Here is a 24,376-nt window from a genome sequence, read left to right on the forward strand (position 1 = left end):
GTCTTTGGAGTCTTTGGCAATTTTATTTTCGTAACTAACTTTGAAGGATTTTATGAGGGATCTCAGTTTCTTACTGAGGCTGGTAAGGGAGTTTTTTGCATCCTGAGATTGTACACAGGCACAAATAATCTCCTCTTGGAACGTCCTTACAGAAATAAACAGACAAGAAACTCAATACTACCCTTTGAAGAAAACAGCTAACAGAACCTGTTCCTGCACATGCTTTATGGACAAAAGCTAAATTTTTCTCCTTCAGCTCACTTGTGAAACTACTGTCAAAAAAGGTTTTAAGCTTCTACACCTGTGATAACAAAGTGCATTTATCTAATAACGAGACATGTATGTTTGTGAATGAATGCACTCTCTCTACTATATATTTCACTAATGGTACATAAGTACATTTGTTTTTACATTGTACTGCTTCCTTCTTTCTCACATTGCAAAGCTTCCACCATCTGCTCATTAAAATGAGCAGGCCTCCATTTTTTGTATGTAATCTATGTCCGTAATGTTTATTTAAACTATTGTATTTATCTACCAGTGCAATGGTAACTGTTACTTCCTCATATTGTACCTTTTTGACTACTAATTGTATGCTTTAATCTGTTTACTTCCATTGTTCCTAGGTCATGTTTGAAAAGGGTCCTGGGACCAATATCCAACTGGATAATCAATCAGTCAGTCAATGAAATGTCAGGAGAAATGCTGTATATGTATGAGTTTTAGGTGGTTTCAGGTTTGTGTTTATGGAGGGGTTAACAAATTAGGAAGAATGCATGAAGAGATAATGAAGAGAGAGGGATTTCGGGTTCCTATCGCGAAATCGAACATTGAGAACACCGAATACTGGAAGGCCGAACTTGGTAGTTCGAAAGTTGAGAATGTCGAAGTTGCGGAAACCTGAATTATTTCCCAGGGAAAGAATTTGGTTGGCTGTTTCTGTGGCTTTGGCATTTTCGGACCGGGTCAAGGTAAGTGTATGAACGGGTAGTGATGGACTTTAGGGTTAGGACGTGGGTCAGGTAAGTGTGCAATAGTGACGGACTTTAGGGTTAGGGCGCAGGTCAGGTAAGTGTGCGGTAGTGACGGACTTTAGGGTTAAGGCACGGGTCAGGTAAGTGTGCGGTAGTGATGGACTTTAGGGTTAGGGGTAGGTTAAGGATAGTGCATGGATAGTGGTGTATGTTAGGTTTAGTGTAGATTTTGATGGTGTTTGGTGTGATTGTGTTATGTGTGTGTTTTTCAGAACAGCAAATTTTTTCCCTGGGAAAAAAATTGCTGTTTTGAAGTGTCGATGTTATCCGAATTTGATCTTCCAAGTTCGAACTTATGGTGTTCCACATTTTGGAAGTTCGATTTCGTGATATAGACCTGGGATTCCTACCCTTCTAGATGTAGCTCACAGTTCATTGCATAATTACAGCAAAGAAAGAAAAGAAAAGATGAGTTTATTTCCTGACTGGGATATATATGTGTATAAATAAATAAATAAATATATGTGTGTGTTTGTATACATATACACACACACACACACACACACACACACATATATATATATATATATATATATATATATATATATATATATATATATATATATTACCAAACAAAGGAAATAGCAGCATTTCACAGACATATAAATAGTTTGAAACTAGAAAGAAAAGGTAAGCTTGCATGTGATAGTCAGTGGTGACTTGTGGAACTTTAATAGCAACTAGCTATGGAACTCCTTCCGACAATATTGAAAATTAACATAATGGTCATAGTAAAAATGATAACTTGTCTTGAACCTCTGTCCCCAATGACAGTGTTGAAAACAAACATCGCACAGTAGAGGTTGTGTAATTGATGCCAGTTTGGATCACTTATGTGAGTTAATAGCCCAAGGTATACCTATTTCTGGCATACAAGGTAATTTCAGACCCAGCCTTGATGGAGTTGCTGCATGTCCGTAAGACAAACTTCACTCATGCAACCTGCATGCAAGGCCTTAACCTGGTCTGTGACATTAATAGAACTTGCTGGCGGGACAGATTTGTGTTACAGAGACTCCCCCTTCTGTGGAATAGACTCCCTCTCCATGTCAAGCAGAGTAGTACCTCATTAGCCCTCTTTAAGAGGAACCTGGACAACTGGATGAGAAACAGAAAGTACACCCCCTGGGATCCCACCTGTGTCCCTGCTGGACACAGGAAACAGGTTCTGACTTTGAGGGAACATGGGCGAAATTCTTGGCTAGGCTTATAAGGGCCTCTGAGTCAATAGCCTACTATCATCCTATGAACCTATAAGGGTATGGAACACTGAAAACAGAAAGAAAAAAGTGTAGGGAAAACCATGTGAAATGGATGAAGAGAATGTGGAAAAATCAGGGTCATGAATTCATCCGCAGAACTCTGTGGGTTGTATACTAACAATGGAAACTGGTTACAGATCATGAAGTCAGTTATACAACCTAAGCAGGAAGTGAATATAGCAGCTTTAAAATGTATTAATGAAGCACCTGAATCTTTTCTTTGAGGAAAGGAGCACCCAACCACAACATATGCATAACTGAGTGGTCAGTGTTATGGAGATCAGCCTGCCTAATCTGGGCATGATACAGGATCTAGGGATGGAGATCGAATGCAAATGCTGAGAATGATAGGAAGGAAAGACTTAAATGCTCTGTGCATGAATTAACCAAGTAATGTCAGTGAGTAGAAAGAGGTGAAAAGGGTTTTATAAATACAAGGCTAGCAAGCACACCTCTCAGCTGTACAGATTTTCACAGAATGTCCAGATTTTTGCCTCATATTTTGGTCTTTTTCTCATAAAATTGTGGTTTTCCTGTTAATCACTGGCAAATCATTGAGGGTTGAAGTCAGAAAATAATGGCAGACATTTGAATTTCAGACTTAATACCCTTCAGAAAATTCATAATAATGTAAAACCTGTTATTCTATCAACTTTATTTGAAGAAGATCTCTGCAAAGAAATAAATGGTGGGCAGGAGATGAAGCCCCTCAGGGGAAATGTGCCTGTGTGTTGGGGGGCAGGGGGCCCAACCTAAGAAAAAGCAGTTTTCAAGTTCTGCTTTGACTTCTTTATGCATACTCTCATAGTTTTAAATGGACCGGGATTGGCAGACTATGCATAAGACAACTGCACTGTGATATTTTTCATGGGTTTCAGTCTCTAAAAAAGTAAGCCTTGACATGAAAATGAGTGTAGGTTTTTGAAAACTATGACGAGGTGAAAAGGGAACGGGAAGCATCTACATAGTGGTTATCTTTTGAGAATTTTCAGCTGAGTTTTTGACACTGCTGCACAGGACATCAAAGGTGGAAAGTATGACAAAGGAACTGAAAACAGAGGAACGGCTAATGACATAGCTGAAGAATATGCTGTAGGGGCTATCAATAGGAGAGGAAATTGTGTGTGTCACTAGCATCACCAGATGTTATCAGTATTTAAGCCAGCTACTTGCAATAAATGTTTCCAGATATGCAGGATTCCACAAAATCCACTAAACAAATATACCTGAGGATTTTTGTTGAAATGGAAACTTCTTTAGACCAGAGCAATGCTTTATGCCTCGCAATGATTGCAGTTACAGCAACAGTGAAACAATAAATATCTGTTCTGTGGAGGTTACGTTAAGAACAAGTGTGAAGTACAAAATGTTGGCAGAAATTAAACAGCTATAGTGGAGTACAATATTTAGCTTAATTTGTTTTGAAACATGCCAGGGGAATGTGTTATACAACAGAATCAGAGCAGCATGCCTTCAGTGGTAAATGTCACCAGATATTAGAGGTACCGCTTGGCAGCACCAAGGATAATGTGCATTAAGGGTGTATGAACAAGACGGTAACTATGCATATGTACATAGTAGCAATGCTGAGCACAATGCAAATGAATACACTAAAGAAACAGGAAGGGAGGTACACCTAATTTCATACATAGTACTAGATAGGGTAAACTTAACAGAATTATGTGTAGTTATTTTGGGAATTTATGTAGGCATGTGTCAGATCGTTGAACAAGATACAGAATACAACAACAAATGTACCCCAGAATCTAAGGGCTAGCACACTAAGGATAGGCTTAGCAGGTCATTCAAGAAGTGGAACAGTAATTCCAGCATTTTAATATTTGAAAAAAAATGTGGAACTCAAAAAGAATGAGTCTTCCCATTGAGAAGAGTTAGGAACCAAAGTTAGATGGCTAAAGGAAGACTCAAACAATGGCTTATGAAGTCCAAAAGCTTATAAAACCTAGATTTAGCCAAAGAGGTGTCATATTGATCCATGCCACTGTACCTCAATAGAAGAAAAACAAACAGAAAGAGAATGGAGAATGGTCCAGTCCGACCATAAGCTAATCACCCTTGATATCCACATCCCGCCCCCACCCCCCATTAAGGAAACCACGGTAAAACATTTCTCCAAAGCCAACTTCATGCTTCTTAAGACAGAAGTGGTGAACTTCATGACACCCATACAGATACAGTTACAACTGCTGAATCCTACACAAATGCACTCTATAAGCACTTACACGACTGCATGGATCGTGCTATCCCAAACAGAACCAAGACACTTTCCTCCAAAAAAAGGAAGCCAATCTGGTGGTCCCCTGCCATAAACAAACTATACAACAGAAGGAAGAAACTGTTGCAAAAGAGAGTAAAATCCCACGAGTGGAGGAGCTCCCTGGTCAGCCTCAGTAAGAACTGAGATCCCTTATAAGATCCTCCGAAGCTAGCTGTGAAAACAAAATTGCCACTACTTCTAAGGACAACCACAAAGCATTCTATAGCTATGTCAATAATCTCGATGGCAACATCCAGATCTGCTCTGAGTTACAGCACAATGGCACGAAAATTACAGAACCAACTGATATTGCCAAAATCCTGGCAGATAGGTTCAGTCCTAACTCCCTCCCTCACCCCCTAAAGGGCCCATATCTATACAGGAAGAATGCAGAGTCCCTGTAATCACAACTACGCGGGTAAAAGCTGCACTCTCTAAAGCCAAAAACACAGCATCCATGGGACCAGATAACATCCCAGGCTGTGTTTTACATGAACTTCAGAATGAACTGGCTCCCCACTTAAGCACCATGTTCAATAATAGCCTCGCATCAGGCTTTGTGCCCAATGAATGGCACACAGCAACAGTTATCCCACTCCACAAAGGGGGAGCCACCACTGATCCCAGGAACTATCGACCTATTAACCTGACGAGCCTGGTCTGTAAGGCCATGGAACGTGTCATCATGGAACTCATAAACAAAGACATTGGTAACCTCCAAACTCTTGATCCCACCCAGTTCAGGTTTGTGAAAAGCAGATCATGCCTCCTGAACCTGATCGACTTCTTTGAGGCAGTCACCAAAGCCGTAGATGAAGGTAAGGTGGTTCACACAGCCTATCTTGACCTTGCCAAGGCTTTCGACACCATCCCCCATTCTGGAATTATAGCTAAACTCACTAAACTAGGTATAAATCACTACCTCACAAGATGGGTTGCCAACTGGCTCACTGACAGAACCCACACTGTAAAAGTTGCAGACTCCAAATCTGACCTCAAGGCAGTGACAAGTGGAGTACCACAGGGTTCCATCCTGGGACCTCTCCTGTTTGGTATCTACTTCTCTGAAGTACAGGCTAACACAGAAGGCCTCTGGCTAATGAAGTTCGCAGATGACTGCAAACTAGGAGCCATAGTCAAGTCCCCAAATGATGTAGACATCCTACAGAAGGGCCTCACTGAGACAGATGCCTGGTGTCAGAGCCATGGCCTCAAGCTCAATGCCAAAAAATGCAGTGTCATCCCCTTTGGTAAAAACTCTGTACCCATGAACTACCACATAGGCAGCAATCTACTTAACACTGAATGTGTGATAAGAGACCTTGGGACCCAGGTGGACAGTAGTCTCTCCTTTGATAGTCACATTGCCACAGTAGTCAGGAAGTCCTTCTACATGGCACACCTCATCATAAAAGGGTTCTCATCCAGGAAAAAAAGAAGTAATTGTTCCCCTCTACTCGACACTCATTAGACCCATTACAGAGTACAATTCCCCTTTTGGAATGTACCTCACAAGACATCTGCAGCAGCTGGAAAGGCCACAGAAGTACCTCACAAAGAGGATTACTGGCCTCAAACAAATGCCCTACACTGACTGCCTCAAAAAACTCCAGCTTTACTCCGTAGCATATTGCCTACTCTGAGGTGATCTCTGCCTAACATATAAAGCTATGTCAAACCCAGAGCTGTTGGACATGCTACACCTAAAGAAATCCCAATCCCTCCAAGCTACATGCTCTAGGGACCTAAACCTTGTTACCACAATAAACAGGACTTGCTGGAGGGATAGATTCCTGTCCCAGAGCCTTCCCATACTCTAGAACAGGCTACCCATCTATGTCAAGCAAAGTTCTTCATTAGCACTCCTCAAGAAAAATCTTGATGAGTGGATGGGTAATAGAAAATACACTTTGGGGATCACTTCTTTGTCTCTGCTCGACAGTGGCACAGGAAAATAACTTTCTTGGGTGGCGTAAGCCAGGGAACCTTGTTGGCTAGGCTTACGTAGGCCCTTGGGTCGATAGCCTTGTACCTAGTTATGAACCTATGAACAAAAGTGAATGCTATCACACAGTGTGTGTGTTTATATATATATGTCTGTATATATACTGTATATATACATATATGTATGTGTATATATGTGTGTGTGTGTGTGTATCTGGGTGTGTGGGTGTGTGCACATGCATGAGAGTGTGTGCATGTATGTGTGTGGGGTGCCTGTGTGCTGTCTGTGATAGACTGGAACTTGACAGTAAGAGACTGAGAGGAAGAGTAATACAGCAAGAGGGAGCAGAGAGCTGGGTTATGGATAACATGACCCTTATTACAAAGGGGGGGGGGCTTTGGGTAGTGCATAACATGACCCTTATTACAAAGGGGGGGCTTTGGGTAGTGCATAACATGACCCTTATTACAAAGGGTGGGACTTTGAGTAGTGGATAACTTGGCCCTTATTACAAAGAGGGGGCTCTAGATAAAGGGTTATCTCTTTGTACAGTATCACATGACCATAATGAATAATTTTGTCTAAAAAGTTAAACAAAAGAAGTACATAATATACTCTGTACATCAATGGTAATTCTTATTACTAGTAGAACTACTACTTACTTCACTGGCAATATCCCTAGAAGCTTTTGCTGCTTTTATTGATATTGCATCAACTCTGAGGTCATATCCTTTCTTCTTTGCATCTTCCCATCCACTCCTGTATGCTTTCTGTAACGAGAGAACATGTCAAAATGTTAGTGACAAAGTGATAAAGACACTTTATTTGTTCTTAATATGTTATTCTGATTAAAAAAATATCAGAGACTACAAAACTATGTCATTTCTACAGTGAATGCCTAATAAAGGATAGGGAAACATTGATTGCACAGTAAACAACATCATATTAGTGCAAAGAATAAAAGACATTTCACATAACAGGGTGTCAAATACAAATCTAAACTTGAATTACTACTAAAAAATCTCCATGCAGAAGTTTAGGATTAAACTAAGGTCTCCTATCAAACTGATATAGTTTAAAGCAAAGGCAGAAAATCACAGTTAAAAGGTTATGAATGAAGACTGGACATTTGACTGAAATGCATATTTTTTTGTGCAGGGACCTCATCCTTGCAACCCCCCTCCCCCCACACTACTTATTATAAACACCTTAAAAGTTAACATTACTTAACAGAAAAAAGGTAGACTTGATTATTTGCAAATATAAAGCACTTGTCTTTCAGTCCTTTTTCTGGTGACTTTAGAAAAAGAAAGCACCATTTCCAAAACACAGTCATTCAGATTTCTTGGATATAAGCACTTCTGTTTCTGAAATATTCATAGCTCATTAAATACTGTAATATACTAGATAATGTGTAAGTTCTGGGCAATATCCTGTTTTAATTTGCAATATATGACTAATAGCATTGTGTTTAGATAGTCATAAGAATTTCTGCAGTACAGCTAGCCTTAAGATATTGAAGAATGGGGCACAATCTTTCATATACTGATTAACCACAATCAGGTCATGTGAGAACTCAGTTCAAGAGGGCTTCCTCTAACAGGTGACCTTCTTCTGCACAGGAAAGGAGCAAAATAGTTGTCACTGTTGGCTTAGTCAATACTAGAAATGGTAGAGATTTTGACCACTACAATGATTTTGAAAAGTAAGGAAAATGTACCAAACACAAATGTATGGCCACGATGTGCCTTTGTTGTAATTGCATTCTTATCCTGTAAAACTGGAAGAAAAATACTGCTAGTTGAACATGCTTTCAAGCAAGACACATTCGCAAATCACAGTTTAATGGTCAGACACTTATTAAGCTAGTTTTCTGACTGAATGTCTGCAGGCATGGACCATCCAACTACCTCTGTTAATGGGGCTCTCTTATTTTTGTCCAGCATCAGGATGCCCTAAACCCCTTCATTTTGATTGCAACTATAAGTCGGTTGATAGGTAGACAATGCTATTAATAGACTGCAATGAGGCATTTGTGGTAATGCCATGGAGATCAAGTGAACCAAGCTTCCTAAGCTGTACAGAAGCAGGGAATATAATGAAATAACCACAAACATTCTGCCCCAAATATATTTAAATCAGTACAGACATATCTGTACCTTGAGTCTTTGTGTCTCCACCAGGGGCACTTTTTCTGAAATATCTGCACAGAAGACGTTAAGGAAAGGACAGTAGCCCACTGGACTTACGGCCTTACACTCCCTCACCAGCCCAAAAAAGGGTGCAAATCCATTTCCAAACTTGATTTACCATAATCACAAGCCAACCACTATATCATTGGCTTTGCTATGAGAAATTTGTAAAGTACTTTGTGATGTATGAGGCTCTGCTAAGTCTAGGCCAACCATGATGGTACAAACAGCAAAACTAATTATGGGAAAATAAAGCAAATGAAGAAAGACTGAAGAGTCCCGTTCTGCTTGCAAAGGCATTCTTATGTTTACAGCTCATGACACTGCATACCTGAGGTATTATAGGATTGCTTACCTCATTGCAATTAGTTTGTTTATAAAATACATTTAGATCAAGCCTGCACTAGTGGGGCAGAGAGAGAAAACTCTGGGAACTGCCCAGGTAACCTGAGCTTGATTAGCAGCTTGGGTACTTAATGGTTCAGGAGAGAGGATAGACATGCCTATTGAGGGGATCTGAGGGGAGGGATGATGGTTCCTAGATGGCACATGGCACTGTTTCAATGATGGATGTCACATCTTGACATGAGGAAGCCAGTCCGGGAAGGGAGTGAGCAGGATCACCAAAGTCAGTGACGGCTGACTTTGTTAGTGTATTTGGCGTGTGTGTGTGTGTGTGTGTGTGTGTGTGTGTGTGGGAGCACACATGTGAATAGAGGGATATCACTGGGTGGTTGTTGCAATGACACAAATGAGCATGCCACCACCAGACCACTGACCAAATGACAGTGAGGGCACAAACTCCTTGATATATGCATGTACAGTCTGCTCAAGATGTCTTGCAATAGTGGACTCCACTAGTGGGTAAGAAATTGGTTTGATTCCAGTACAGGCTGGCATGATGGTTGGGATGGCAGAGAAGACAAAAATCATAATGAAAACAACATACATGTAGAGCAAATCATGTCTAGTCATGAGAGTTTACAGATAATTTGTTGAGTTAGGAGAATGAACACTAATAAAGCCCAAAGTTTAGACAGAATGAATTTCATCCTTCTAAGGTATGCCTGTTCCTACATATTTGGCTGTATAGACTATTTAATATTTCTCAGTTCCAATAAGAAACAATTTATTCCATAAGACATGAAACTATTACCCTGTCCTATTGAAGCCTCATTTGAAAATATTGCATGCCAGCAGTTAATACATTTCCTGACAGTCATTTTCAAGTTCTTGTAGTGCTAGATTTTTTCCCCTTTCATGTTACACAGACTGCCTTCATTAAGGTAGTAGCTAACAATAAGAGAAGTTGGATATATGTTAGAGCAATATTTATTAATTTATCTAAAGCTACTGATACCTCATAGAATGGTATCTCCTGTTCATTCTAGCAAGGGACCTGGTAGTCAAGGACAATAGTCTGGGGGTTAATTTGAATGCAGTTACCAGATGGCATAGATGAGTCACTGTTGCATATCTCCCCTTAAACATAAGACGTATGACAGGAATGTTATGGGCCCTTGTTTGTTTAGTACAAGTACATATATATGTATATATATAAATACTTCATTTTATATCTATCTATACATATATATATATATATATATATATATATATATATATATATATATATATATATATATATAGTGTGTGTATGTGTGCAGTAAAAACTTAAAGAAAAACCCAGCCAAGCCAGAGTTTTTTCACTGTGTAATACCTTAAACCTCCCATAATGGAGGCCCATGAGATATATGAAAATGACTCCTTAAGGACATCAGGTGTTTCAGTGTTTCAGTTACATGGCTTTTGAATGGTCCATGCCTTTTTCACGTTTTAAGTCTTTATGGTTACATTCAAGCCAATAAAGCCAAAGCCCATTAGCTGCCGACATGCATTTTTCGGCCTTTTTATTGATCTCATCAGCACAGCACAAGTGGATAGTTTCACACACACACACACACACACACACACACACACACACACACACACACACACACACACACACACACACACACACACACACACACACACACACACACACACACACACACACACGTCTGCTTTATCATATGTTCAGTACACTGAATGTTTTGGAAGTTAGCTTTTTTAACCAAAATGCTGGTTCATCACTCGCTGACTGCTATAACCTAATGCTGACATTTTCTGTTTCCTGTATAAATATCAAAATTTATTTCTGAAGGAGGTTAATGACTGGTTCTCTGAATATACAGAAAGCCTATTTCATAATATTGCATGGTGCTCTATAATTCAACAATTATATTTTTTCTGTTATTGATATTTTTTAGCACTATATTCACTGATGGGCTATTAGATCCCCAGTAGTAAATTTCAGCCATAGGCTTTCAGATTGAACTAGATCAGACAATAGCTTCGATAGCCTGTAGACCAGGAATAAGTCACCTCTAAGTCATCTATAAGAAACACAATATTATAGCCCTGGATGTTTTTCTGAATAGTTTAAGATTCTCCAAAGCTATGACTTTTTTTCCCATAAAAAAATCATTGTGCCTTTGAAGTTTTTCAAGGAGGCTTGTTTGAATTCTTCAGTGTATTATATTCAAAAAAGGGTTGTATTAGTAAGGTATAAAGTGACACAATGATCTCTTAGGAGTGACTATATAAGCTGCTCTTTAAAATTAAATGGGTTAGAGAATACACTTTCCTAGCTTTGGTACATGCTTATTCACCAAATTTAAACTGTTGACTATAGTTTGCTCCTGGATATTTAATGGTAGTGTAATTTTTATGATTAGATTGTTTCTTGATTTTGTTGACTGTAATTCATTTTATTATTGTCAGGCCTCATTATGGTACACTTATTGATATGAGATTGCTTCTTTGTTGATTTATTTGTTTATTTGGTGATTGTAATTCATTTTCTTATTATCAGGGCTCATTGTGGTACATTTACTGATATGAAATTGATTGTTCATTGATTTATTTATTTATTTGGTGAGTGTAATTCATTTTATTATTGCTATGGCTCATTAGGTAAGGCCTATCTATTAAGCAGGAACACACAGCTGTAAGGCCTATCTATAAAACAGGATTACACCGGAGTAAGGCCTATCTATAAAGCAGGATTACTGTGATGTAAGGCTTAACTATAAAGCAGGATTACCCCAGTATAAGGCCTATCTATAAAGCAGGATTACTCCAGTGTAAGGACTATCTATAAAGCAGGATTACACTCGAGTAAGGCCTATCTATAAAGCAGGTTTACTCTGTTGTAAGGTCAAGCTATAAAGCAGGATTACTATGGTGTAAGGCCTATCTATAAAGCAGGATTACTCTGATGTAAGGCTTAACTATAAAGCAGGATTACTCTGATGTAAGGCCTAACTATAAAGCAGGATTACTCCAGTGTAAAGCCTATCTATAAAGCGGGATTACTCTGATGTAAGGCCTAACTATAAAGTAGGATTACTCCAGTGTAAAGCCTATCTATAAAGCAGGATTACACTCGAGTAAGGCCTATCTACATATCAGGTCTACTCAAGTGTAAGGTCTAATCTATAAAGCAGGATTACTGTGATGTAAGGCCTATCTATAAAGTGAGATTACTCCAGTGTAAGGCCTATCTATTAAGCAGGAATACACAGCTGTAAGGCCTATCTATAAAACAGGATTATACTGGAGTAAGTCACTTAGACCAAGAGTTAAGTCATTTAGAATTTAGTCCAATTTATCTCATTAATATCTGGGTTTACAGGTTCATGTCCAAAACATCCAAATGCATTGATACAAAATTATTGATTTTTAGAACCTGCTATGTTCATAAACCTTATATGCTGCTTATAAATAAAATTCAGGAATCATAAGATGCTTTATTATTCTGATAACTTTGGCATTTGTTCTGCTCTTAATGATTAAACCTTATGCTCTTAACTGAAGAAAAGAAGTTAAATAGAACTGCATTCACTATATAAACAAGAATAAACAAAGTACTTCAACATGTCAGTGATTTATGCAACAATAAATAAGTCCACATCATTATAGTTTAAAATACAATTTCTTATTTTGCAGTGTCTGATAGATAGAGCTTAAAGTAAAATGTTTGATTGGAATCTGGTGTTAAACTACCACTAAAATATGACATGTTACAACCTACAAAATGAAGATGTCACAAAGTCATACACAGCACTGTTACTTTTTGAAAAGGACCTATACATTTTTTTTCCAGCTTGGAAATATACTTACCTCACTAAAAGTAACCTTGTTCAGTTTGGCTTGTAGAATGTCAGGGGTATCTGGCATTACATGGATCTTGGTTTTATCCTTTTCCCAAGCTTCTGTGTAGAGGTGCTAATGGATTAAAACAAAAGAAAAAAAGTAAGTCTGAGCATGTACTCATTTGCAGTTATATTAGTAAATAACTATAAAAGCAGTTATAATGCATAATTACAGGTGTCAGTTTCCTCTAGATTGGTGTCTGCATTGCATAAAAATGTATTTCTCCTTCCCTTTACAGTGATGGGAGTCTTTGTTAGTGTGTTTGTGTGTATGCCAAGTTGCATGGTGTGGTGTGGGGGACTAATGCAGTGTGCCGTAGGTGTGGCGAGCTTGGGTTCAAAACATGGCAGAGGTGTTTATTTCAGAGATGAGTGGCCTAGTGGGCTAATGCACTATGCTGTGTTTGTTTGGCAGTATGGGCTGTGCACACAAAACAAAAAAGCCCAATGGTATAAAGCACTGTAAAATACAATGGGCTATTCTACTGCTTATCAAGTGCAAACCAAATGAAGAACCAACTCACTGAGCACAGGACAGCGCACATGAACTCTCTGATCACTGTTTTCCATAGGAATTCACTGGCAATGAGATCACTAGGTGCGCACTGTACTGGTAGTAAATCCTTTTGTTTATGATATTTTGCTCTCATTTTTGTTTGTGCAAGACTGGAGTTGGTATACATAACTTTAGGGTATTTGGTGGGCTTGCATATGGAGGTTTGCCCCCCTTACAAATACTTACATTTAATTTTTTGTCAGGTTAATTTCTCTTCCCATTAGTGCTCAGTGATTTTGCTCCTCACCAAGTTGTAACTCGACATGTCATAGTGGAAGCATGCAATGCATATCATATAATTTTTCCCTAAGGAGCTCCTAGAAAGCACATCCTTATACGTTGCATTGCTCCCCATCATGATAATTTGTTAGTGCTCATAGCTATGTACATCTGGTGAGATCTAAGCATGGAAGCTTGTTAAGTACTGGGAGCAGCACTTAAATAGTCATCTGGTCTGGAGTCAGAGTTAGAAATGTGTTAGCCAGGATGATACTTAATATTTATTTTAACACTAAATAAAATAAATAATAAATGTCTCATTTTCAGGAGTCCAGAGGCTCTGAGTTTGTTGTTATTATTATATGTATTGATCCCTCGCTCTGAGACTGACCTCGATAAAGACTAGTGGATAGGTCATGAGATGAGACAGTAATTCACTCCTGTAATCATAGACCCACCTAAAGAATAAACAAATGTTTCCTGTGGGAGATGTGCCTCTTCTTCCTGGTCCCTGTCTCTTTCTTTTTTTCATAAGCTTTTTCTTTTTTTACTTTTTGGGCCAATTATTTTTAATGGTTATCTTTCAGTGATCGACATGAATTTTGTTGACTGTTATTTCTCCATTCCCATTTTGCCACTTTTACTTTTCCCTGACTGTACTTCATAGATTTCATCACTCCAGAGTTATCTGTACCTTGAGTCTCTGAGTCTGCACACTGATACTTTTACTGAAATATCTAAACAGATGCCTCTAAGGAAAGGACATTTAATAATGTGGCAAAATCACAGTTCATATAGTTGCTATGTTCAGTGTTGCAGTTTTTTTCTCCACAGCCGTGTAGCAGTGATGGTAATCATTTTAAGTAAGGGTGGGTGAAGGGTGCATGGGGGCTTGTGCTTTGCAAAAAAAAATGCTGTGTTTAAGATGTGAAGTCTGCTTTCATTGGTAGTTATGGTTTTCTTAAATTGTGGTGAAAAGTTATTTGTTAAGGGGGTTTGGAAGTTCATCAATTGCAAGCAAAGTTTCTTAAATGATACAAGTCCCTTCTTGGTGTCACTGAAATCATTGGGTACCTTGCTGCATCTAGATCATGATTTCCTGGTCTATTTTCATGAACTATGTCCCTGTTCATCTTTGAAGCACTTTATCTGATCACTATGGGCTCTGTGACCATGAATGAGCTACGAGTATAATTCAGATCATGCATTCAAATAGTTTCCCGATCTTTCACAGTGGTGTCAATAGGACATTTTTAATACTTTATTAAAGAATTCTACAATCTTCTTTTTCTGATGTCCTTGACCAAGTGGCATCATGCATTGAGAAAAAAGTAATTCTTGAAAATATATGTCAGGAGATCTTCTCACAATCATTTTGAAAAAAAATCCAAATTACAATAGTAGTGAATATTGTATCAAGTGACTGAAAGATTTCTAAATCAGAATCATGTCAGATAGAAATGGCCATTTGCAAACAAAACCAAAAAATAAATTTTTATATCAAAAAAACGATAATAATGATAATGATGATGATGACGACAAAGATGATAATTTAGAGAACACAGTGCTTGACAATGCCATCGGTGCACTGGAATGAGTCAACGGCAAACTAAAATTCAGAGACTTTTTTATCTGAATCAAAAACTATAAGAAAAAAATAATAATTTGAAAAATATAACATGATGGAATAACTCACAAATCTTTGAAGTTCAAGAAGGAAGTCAGGAATTCAGCATGAGCTAGTTATTTAATGCCACCTTTTGTGCTGTCTTTCGGCTTGAAACCAGAATTGGATTTGAGAACTGAAAGAGCACACAGAGTTTTACAGTCCAAATTAGCACCTGCAAATTATGGTATTGTGACCTTGTGACCTTTTCCATGTTGTTATTAGTGTTCATGGATCTATGCAAAATGCCAAAAGCCCATATACCTGCCTAACATACAAAGATTTTATCTCCCATGCTGAAATGTTCCATTGTTTTTTGCATTTTTTACATTAATACAGCAAATCCCATAACTTGACTACTCTGTAATTAAACCAATATTTCGATCAGTACTACATAATGAATTTCTAACCATGGGTTAAATGAATGAGTTCTTAGCAGACTCTTCATGTTACAAAGTCTTCTTCTTTTGGATTTTCCCAGTTAGAGGTTGCCACAGTGGATCACCTGTCTGCTCATGATTGGCAGTAGAGTTTTACGGTGTGGAGTTGCCAGCCCAGCGCCCAACCTTCCACAGAAGGCACACACACATGCCTAGGGCCAATTTAGAGTGTCCAATCCACCTATAGCATGTCTTTGGGATGTGGGAGGAAACCGGAGCACCCGGAGGAAACACATGACCACAGGGAGGACTTGCAGACTCTGCACAGAAGGCACCCCAGCTGAGGATCAAACCGGAGAACCTCTTGCTGTGAGGTGACAATGCTAACTGCTGCACCACCGTGGCTGCCCATCTTCATGTTACAAAGTAATAACTAAATAATTTATTGAGAGTAAATTCATATTCATTGATGGATGCTTGATAGACCATTTGTATCAAGGTTATATTGATTTTACTAAATATGATTTTTTAATGAATAACTTTCTCAAAATAGGCAAAATATTTGGGTTACCAAAAATTCATAAAAATAATACCAATTCACCATTAAGGCCTATTGTTTCAGCTCATTACGGTAAGACTGAGTTTATAGCAATTTATTTGGATCATATTTTAAATCCTGTTGTTCAACACTTGCAGCACTATTTAAAAGATTCTTGGATATGTTTAGATCTCTTCAAGAAATACAGCTTCACTGGTGAATAAAGTTTTTTGATTGCTATAGATACTGTTTCTTTGTATATGTATATACATCAAGATCAGGGCATAGATTTTGTCAGATGTTAAGCAGTTATACAAAAAGTTAACACATTGTGTATATTGCTTGATTTGTTTTTGACCAATACTTTTCTTATGTTTCAGGATGTCATCTATCACCAACAAAAAGGTGTAGGCATGGGTGCCCATATGGCACCTGTATTTGCAAACTTAATTATGAGTTGTTGGTAATATGATGTGATGACTAAGCAGCCTCTTTTTATGCATGCAAAACATTTTAGAAGGTATAGTGATGATTTGCTTTTTTGCGGGATGGTACTGTTGATGATTTTTATGCTTTTTTTTAAAGATCTTAACACCACTATTACTTTTTTATTCTTTTCTTTAGGTGACAAGGGCTCTGTGATACATTTTTTTATTTAACTTTGACATTAGATATAACTTCTTCCTGTTTTCACAGTAACATTCTTCTTCTACTTTTGGCTTTTCCCGGATAGAGGTCACCACAGTGGATCACCTGTCTGCTCATGATTGGCAGTGGAGTTTTACAGTGTCGAGTTGCTTGCCCAGCACCCAAACTTCCACAGAAGGCACACACATGCACACACTCATGCCTAGGGCCAATGTGGAGTATCCAACCCACCTACAGCATGTCTTTGGGATGTGGGAGGAAACCGGAGCACATGGAGGAAACCCACGTGACCACAGGGAGGATATGCAGACTCCACACAGAAGGCACCCCAGCCGAGGATCGAACCGGAGAACCTCTTGCTGTGAGGTGGCAATGCTAACTGCTACACCACCGTGGCCACCCTTCTTACAGTAACATTCACAGAAAAGAAAACTGTGTGAACAATTATTTACATTTTTGGCAGTTGTCATCCACCTTTCATGAAATGCAACATTTCAACTCAGCAAGCTCCTACCTGGTGTCCTGCAGAGTCTACAAGCAGCGGAGAACTAAAGAGAGACTTTTGGAGTGGATTAAGTACCCTTTTCTGCTTTTTATACCTTGCTAGTGTGTTTTCCACCTAAATGCCAATTTTTCAGCGTTTATTGTGATTTATAAGCTTGTACTTATCTGCGTTTGTACTTACCTGACTGCCTGCACTTGTGTTAGCCTTTCTGTGCATTTAAAAGAAAGTTGTTTTATCTGTATCACCGTATTTTCTGCTGTTTTCTGCCTTCCACCTTCCTATACTAGTGTAGTCCAGTTTTCAGGCTAGTGCTGAATTCAGGGCTGTGTTTCAGGTATGTGAGTTGCTCATACCTTACTTGGATAGTGGGAAGTTTCACTGTTCACCTGTGAGAAGGGGGAGCTTTGAGCAGCCTATCTATCCCTGGAGAAGTGGTCCCAGCACAGAAGTTTGTAGTCTATTGGCCATTTTGGGCTAATTCCTATTTCTTTCATTTCCCTGCAATAAAAGCCACTGCGTGATTTTTGGCTTGTATTCAGCTCAGCAAGCTCCCACCTGGTGTCCTGCAGAGTCTACAAGCAGTGGAGAACTAAAGAGAGACTTTTGGAGTGGTTTAAGTACCTTTTTCTGCTTTTTATACCACGCTAGTTTGTTTTCCACTTAAATGCTGATTTTTCAGCGTTTATTGTGATTTATAAGCTTGTACTTATCTGTGTTTGTACTTACTTGACTGCATGCACTTTTTAAAGTCGTTTTTTGTTAAAAAGTTTGTTTAACTGTTGTAGGCAACACACTAAAGTGTGTTAGCCTTTCTGTGCATTTAAAGAAAGTCATTTTATCTGTATCACTGTATTTTCTGCTGTTTTCTGCCTTCTAAAAAGAAGAAAAAAAACAAAAAACATCTTTGCTTTTCCCACCTTCCTATGCTAGTGTAGTCCAGTTTTCAGGCTAGTGCTGAATTCAGGGCTGTGTTTCAGGTTTCTGAGTTGCCCATGCCTTACTTGGATAGCGGGAAGTTTCGCTGTTCACCTGTGAGAGAGGGGAGCTTTGAGCAGCCTATCTATCCCTGGAGGAGTGGTCCCAGCACAGAAGTTTGTAGTGTATTGGCTATTTTGGGCTAATTCCTATCTCTTTCATTTCCCTGCCATATAAACCATGTTTGCATGGTTTTGCGCACCGCGCAGCATGGGTTAGCTAGGGTTAAACTATTCCCGGCTCCACAAAGTCTACACTTCAGTTTTTCCCTTGGAACTCTTTAAACACTTAATCTAAGCACTCAACCACACACCTAACACCCAGCACTAGCTAAAGCTAACAGTAAGCACAACTCCAGCACTAGATTGTCCAGCAGGGCAAGGCTCTTTATTCATCCCAACCAGCCAAAGGTACATAACAACCCACCCTATTATTCAGGCATGACCAAAGGGCAATTTCCAGTGTATTCTCCTGTCCAGCTAGTGAATCTGGGTATCTTGGGTCAATGTCACAACTGCCTCATGTACACAGACAACCTTCTCCTCCTACCACTCAACTCTAACACATGTGTGAGATGTAACTATACAGCCAAACTGGAGGCTAAGCTCTCTCCACCCATGACTGAAACAGTCAGTCAAGAGGAGAAGGTCAGCACCTGCATCGCACCTCCAGTCTCACATAGACCAACTATACAAGCACAGGCAAAAGATACACATAAACACACAAAATCAAACTCGGAGGCTCTAACTAATAGCTTACCAAAGAAACAGAGGCCTCCAAGGCAGACTCCCAAACAACCCACACCAGTACATCACATCACCAACCAAACAACACATAAACCACAAAATCAGTGTGCCGCACACTCTCAGCCCTTAAGGCCAAATAGCATACCTAACACACTAGTAATAGATAGGAGACACCATAGTCAGGTACACTGATGTCCCACTCACCAGACTGGATTACTTTTAGCTGCCTATCAGGAGCCAGAATCCACCACATAACACAAGCACTCGGGTCACTCCAGAACAAGTACAAATATGACTCTGTCATTGTACATGTTGGTGTGAATGACCTGAGATGTATCTCCCTGGACTACATGAAAAGAGATATGGAAGAGCTCTCTGATCATGTAACCCAGGCGGGTATGACCCTGACCCGGAGTAGCAGTCTGCCTTCGCCAAGAATGATACCTCAGTATAAAGAAAAAATGATCAGCTTCAACAATTGGCTAAACTTCTGGTGTCATTCAAAGGGGATCCAGTATCTGTCAGCCTGGGAAGACATGCTCGACAAACCTCATTGCTTTGCAAGAGATGGCTTGCACCTGTTACCCCTAGGCTTTCAAATATTGGCCAAGGCTCTTGCTATCCCCACTGTGCCTTTTTTAGGCAAGGCCCAAAAGTCAAACAGGCCACCATAACCAGCACAATAAACAAAAAACTGAGGGTTATGCTACTCAATGCCAGGAGTTTAAATCTCAAAATGCACACACTCAAAGCACTCCTCAGTATGGAGAACGTTGACATCTGTGCAGTAACAGAAACCTGGTTCAAGGCTCCAGAGAGCACCCCAGCACTACTGGGATGCAACTCATACCACACATTTTGGCCACAGAACACGGACTGAGCAACAAAAGGAGGGGGAGTATCCATATTCATCAAGGATACCCACACCTCCAGGTTAATGGCACAACATGATACTACAGAGATCATCCATGTGCAACTTATGTAAGGAAAAACTGAAATGCAAATTGTGGCTTGCTACAGATCACCCTCCATGTCCCAGGATCAACACTCAACCTTCCTGGAGACACTGGAAAACATTAAGGTCCTACAAAACACCCTGACATTGGGCAATTTCAATTACCCCTCCATCAACTGGGAAAACTACTCTAGTACTAACTCCCAGGCCCAGCGATTCCTGGAATTTATCAACTCAAATGCCTTGGATCAGCTGGTAAACTCCCCAACCAGAGGTGGAAACATACTAGACCTGGGCATCACCAACATGAGCGACAGGTGCTCCACATCGGAGGTAAACTAGTCACTGGTTAGATCTGACCATAAACTAATCACACTGGATGTCCACACCCCATCATCTCCCCCACACAAGGAAACCTCAGTGAAAAACTTTCCCAAATCCAACTTCACACAGCTCAAGACTGAGGTGGGTAGCTTCATACCCCGCACACCTAGGGATAACTCCGCCCAAAATGCAGACGTCTTTACAAATGCACTCTATCAACACCTACAAGGATGTATTGATTGTGCCATCCCTAGTAAAACCAAGACTCACTCCTCCATATGAAGGAAACCAGTCTGGTGGACCCTGGCAATCAACAAACTATACAATAGAAGGAGGAAACTAGTCCAGAAAATAAGCAAATCCCAAGAAGGAAAGACATCCCTGACTAATATTAGTAAAAAACTTAGGCCCCTTATAAAATCTTCCAAGGCATATTTTGAAAGAAAGATAGCCAAGGATTTGAAAGATAACCACAAAGCCTTCAATGGTTATGTAAAGAATCTAAGTGGTAAATCACAGATATGCACCGAGCTGGTGCAAAATAGCACAACATATATGGAACCTACAGACATCGCCAACATCCTGGCAGATAGATTTAGTGCCAACTTCACCCCCCCCCTTATCACCCCCAAAAGGACCCATAGTAATACACGAAGAGTCCAGCATCCCTGAAATCACAGAAGCACAAGCAAAAATAGCCCTTAGAAAAGCCAAAAACACAGCATCAATGGGGCCAGATGGAGTCCCAGGCTGCATCCTGCATGAATTGTAAGATGAACTAAGCCCTCTCTTAAAGAAACTTTTCAACCTCAGCCTATCCACACGCTACATGCCCTTGGATTGGCACACAGCAACGGTTATTCCACTTCACAAAGGGGGAGCAACAACTGACCCTGGTAACTATCGCCCTATAAGCCTGACCAGCCTGGTCTGCAAGGCTATGGAGCGTATCATCATGGAACTCATTGACAAGGACATAGGAGAACTCTAAACACTTGACCCAACTCAGTTCGGCTTTGTTAAGGGCAGATCATGCCTACTGAACCTGGTTGACTTCTTCGAAAAAGTCAACAAAGCCATTGACAAGGGTAAGGTGGTTCATACAGCCTACCTAGACCTTGCCCAGGCTTTCAACACCATTCCTCACTCGGGTATCACAGACAAACTCATCAGCCTAAACATAAACCCCTACATCACGAGATGGGTTGCCAGCTGGCTTACAGACAGAACCCACTCAGTAAGAATAGTGGGATCCATGTCCGACTCTAAACCAGTCACAAGTGGTTTCCCCCAGGGTTCAGTCTTAGGCCCGCTACTGTTCGGCATATATTTTTCAGAAGTACAGGCAAACATAAAAGGTCTATGGCTGACCAGATTTGCTGATGACTGCAAGCTGGGAACCATAATTGACACTCTGGCTGATATGGACATTCTCCAGAAGGGCCTCACCGAGACTGACACATGGTGTCAAAGTCATGGCCTCAAGATAAATTCCAAAAAGTGCATAGTCATCCCGTTTGGGAAGAACAAAACAACCACGAACTACCACATTGGTGGCAGCCCCCTTAATACAGAAGAGGTAATAAGAGACCTGGGGACTCAGGTAGATAGTAATCTCTCATTTGACAATCACATCACCAAAGTAGTTAGGAAATCCTTCTATGTAGCCCATCTAATTACTAAAGGGTTTGCATCTAGAAATAAAGAGGTAATAGTGCCCCTATACTCGTCACTCATCAGACCCATCATAGAGTACAATGCCCCTTTTGGGATGTACCTCACAAGACACTACCTGCAGCTGGAGAGACCACAGAAGTACCTCACCAAGAGGATCACAGGCCACATATGCCAAATGCAGCCAGACTGAAAAAAACTCTGGCTTTACTCAGTGGCATACCACTTGCTCAGAGGTGATCTCTGCCTAACCTACAAAGCCATGTTCAACTCAGAATTGATGGACATGCTCCACCTAAAGAAATCCAAGTCACTACGAGCCATATGCTCCAATGAGCTAAACCTCGACACTACAATAAATAGAACATGCTGGAAGGACAGATTCCTGTCACAGAGACTCCCCACACTTTGGAACAAAATCCCTAATTACATTAGACAGAGCACCGTCCTCAATATTACTCTTCAAGAAGAACCTTGACGAGTGGATGGGAAATAGAAAATACACCCCGGGGTCATGTCTGTGGCTCTGCTTGACAGAGGTGCAGCTAACTAATTTATAGAGCGGCGAAAGCCGACACTTACGGGCTAGGCTTATAAATGCCCTCGGGCAAATAGCCTAGTATCTACCTATGAAACTATGACCCTATTATAGGGTAATTTATTAGACTCAGTCATGTAATCAGTAATGATTTGTGGTTCTATCATGAAGTTGAAGTTTTGAAAACATTTTCATAAATAGGGGTTACTGTAATGAAAGATTAGACAAAATTAGTGATTAAGTTATTTGTAATAGACAACACTGAATCCTGTTTTTATTCAAGGGTACAATATAAGAGATACAAATTGTACTGTATAAAACAATCACAGTATGGCTTTCAATGTGTTGATTAGCATTGGCATGGTGAACATTAAGAATGTAGTTGTTGATAACTGGAAGATTATCACTGGTAAGAAGGATTTATTTAGTATTATACTATCTAAACCTATATTTCGTTATCAAAGGTTATGTAATATTAATAGTTTATTGCAATCTAATTATGATCGGAACTTCAGACAGGTGGGGCCTTTGGGTAGATATCTCTGAATGGGTGTAAGCAGTGCAGATATAGTAACAGAGGACACACTGTTGTATTCAGAAATTTAAATATAATTGTGAATGCCAAATAGACATTCATTTGCAATTTTGGAGGCATTGTTTATTTGGCAACATATAATTCCTGCAGGTGTTTTATGTAGGTAAATCCATAGAGAATATACAAAGACACGTTGGCCATCAAGAATAAAGATTTGACTAATGCTTTAGATAAACATGCCCCTTGTTATAACAGTTTTAGAAAATGTACTTTTTTGTATTGGGCAGCATTCATGATAGATCATTTGGGGGTGATTCTGACAACATGCTGGAATGCAAAGAAGTTATGTTTAGGTGCAGATAGAGCACCAGAACTGAATGGCATGATTAATATTAAATGTATTTTAAAACCTCTGTTTAATCTCCAGATTTCTAATGATTTCTTTGGTTATGATATCAGATTGTCATTACATTTAAATTCATAGTTACATAAACTTAAGAGTATTTCTTTAAGGAGATGACATGAGTGGTCACAAACTGCAGTTATATAAGACATTGGTTACATCACATAACTTACTCTGATGAAATTCCAATCAGCCTTATTTTTTATTGCTTTCTGCTTTTTCTGTCTTCCCAGTAATTTTCTATTAGTGGCATGTTTTCACAAGGCTCTGTGCAATATTTGTCATAATAGCATGGCATGATAACGCATGGAAAAAAAGGAGTTTCTATGTTATAACCCTACCCACAACATCCACACTGTTTTCTAGTTTGATGCTGACACTTCCTAACCCATGTAAACATTACTGTTAGAAAGAATTTATTTTATTAAATAGTGACTGTTTCTGCCCTTTGCCTCCCCTGTTCAGAATTTACAAATGAGGGTTAGTACTTACTTGGTTAAAAGACTATACAACTTACATGGAATTGAAACAAATGGCAGGAAGTGAAAGGAATCATAGAGCTTTTACCATGCCAACCACATTATTGACTACCTGTGATTGGTCACCTTTACTTTAACAACATATGCCAATGGAACATTGTGAGAGAAACTCCACCTCTCATACAGGCAGAAACCTGATGTAGCTGACAGCTGTTTCTCCCTTTATCTGCTACATACAGTGATTAAGTAAGATGAAATATTTGCTCATTAT

The 24,376-nt window shown here is 39.5% G+C and overlaps 1 protein-coding gene across 13 annotated transcripts in view; it reads right to left on the reverse strand.

Moving 5' to 3' along the window:
• The window catches only part of NEB (nebulin), a 619,289-nt gene that overhangs the window by 377,460 nt on the left and 217,453 nt on the right, over nt 1–24,376 (reverse strand). For all 13 annotated transcript variants that reach the window (XM_044074886.1, XM_044074893.1, XM_044074887.1 and 10 more), the window contains 2 exons: nt 12,933–13,037; nt 7,182–7,289 (listed from right to left, as the gene is read on the reverse strand). In XM_044074886.1, coding sequence (XP_043930821.1) covers nt 7,182–7,289; nt 12,933–13,037 — 213 coding nt within the window. The remainder of the gene's footprint in view (nt 1–7,181; nt 7,290–12,932; nt 13,038–24,376) is intronic.

The sequence above is a fragment of the Protopterus annectens genome, chromosome 6.part0 (assembly GCF_019279795.1).
Source record: "Protopterus annectens isolate FY-2018-M chromosome 6.part0, PAN1.0, whole genome shotgun sequence".
Lineage (NCBI taxonomy): Eukaryota > Metazoa > Chordata > Ceratodontiformes > Protopteridae > Protopterus > Protopterus annectens.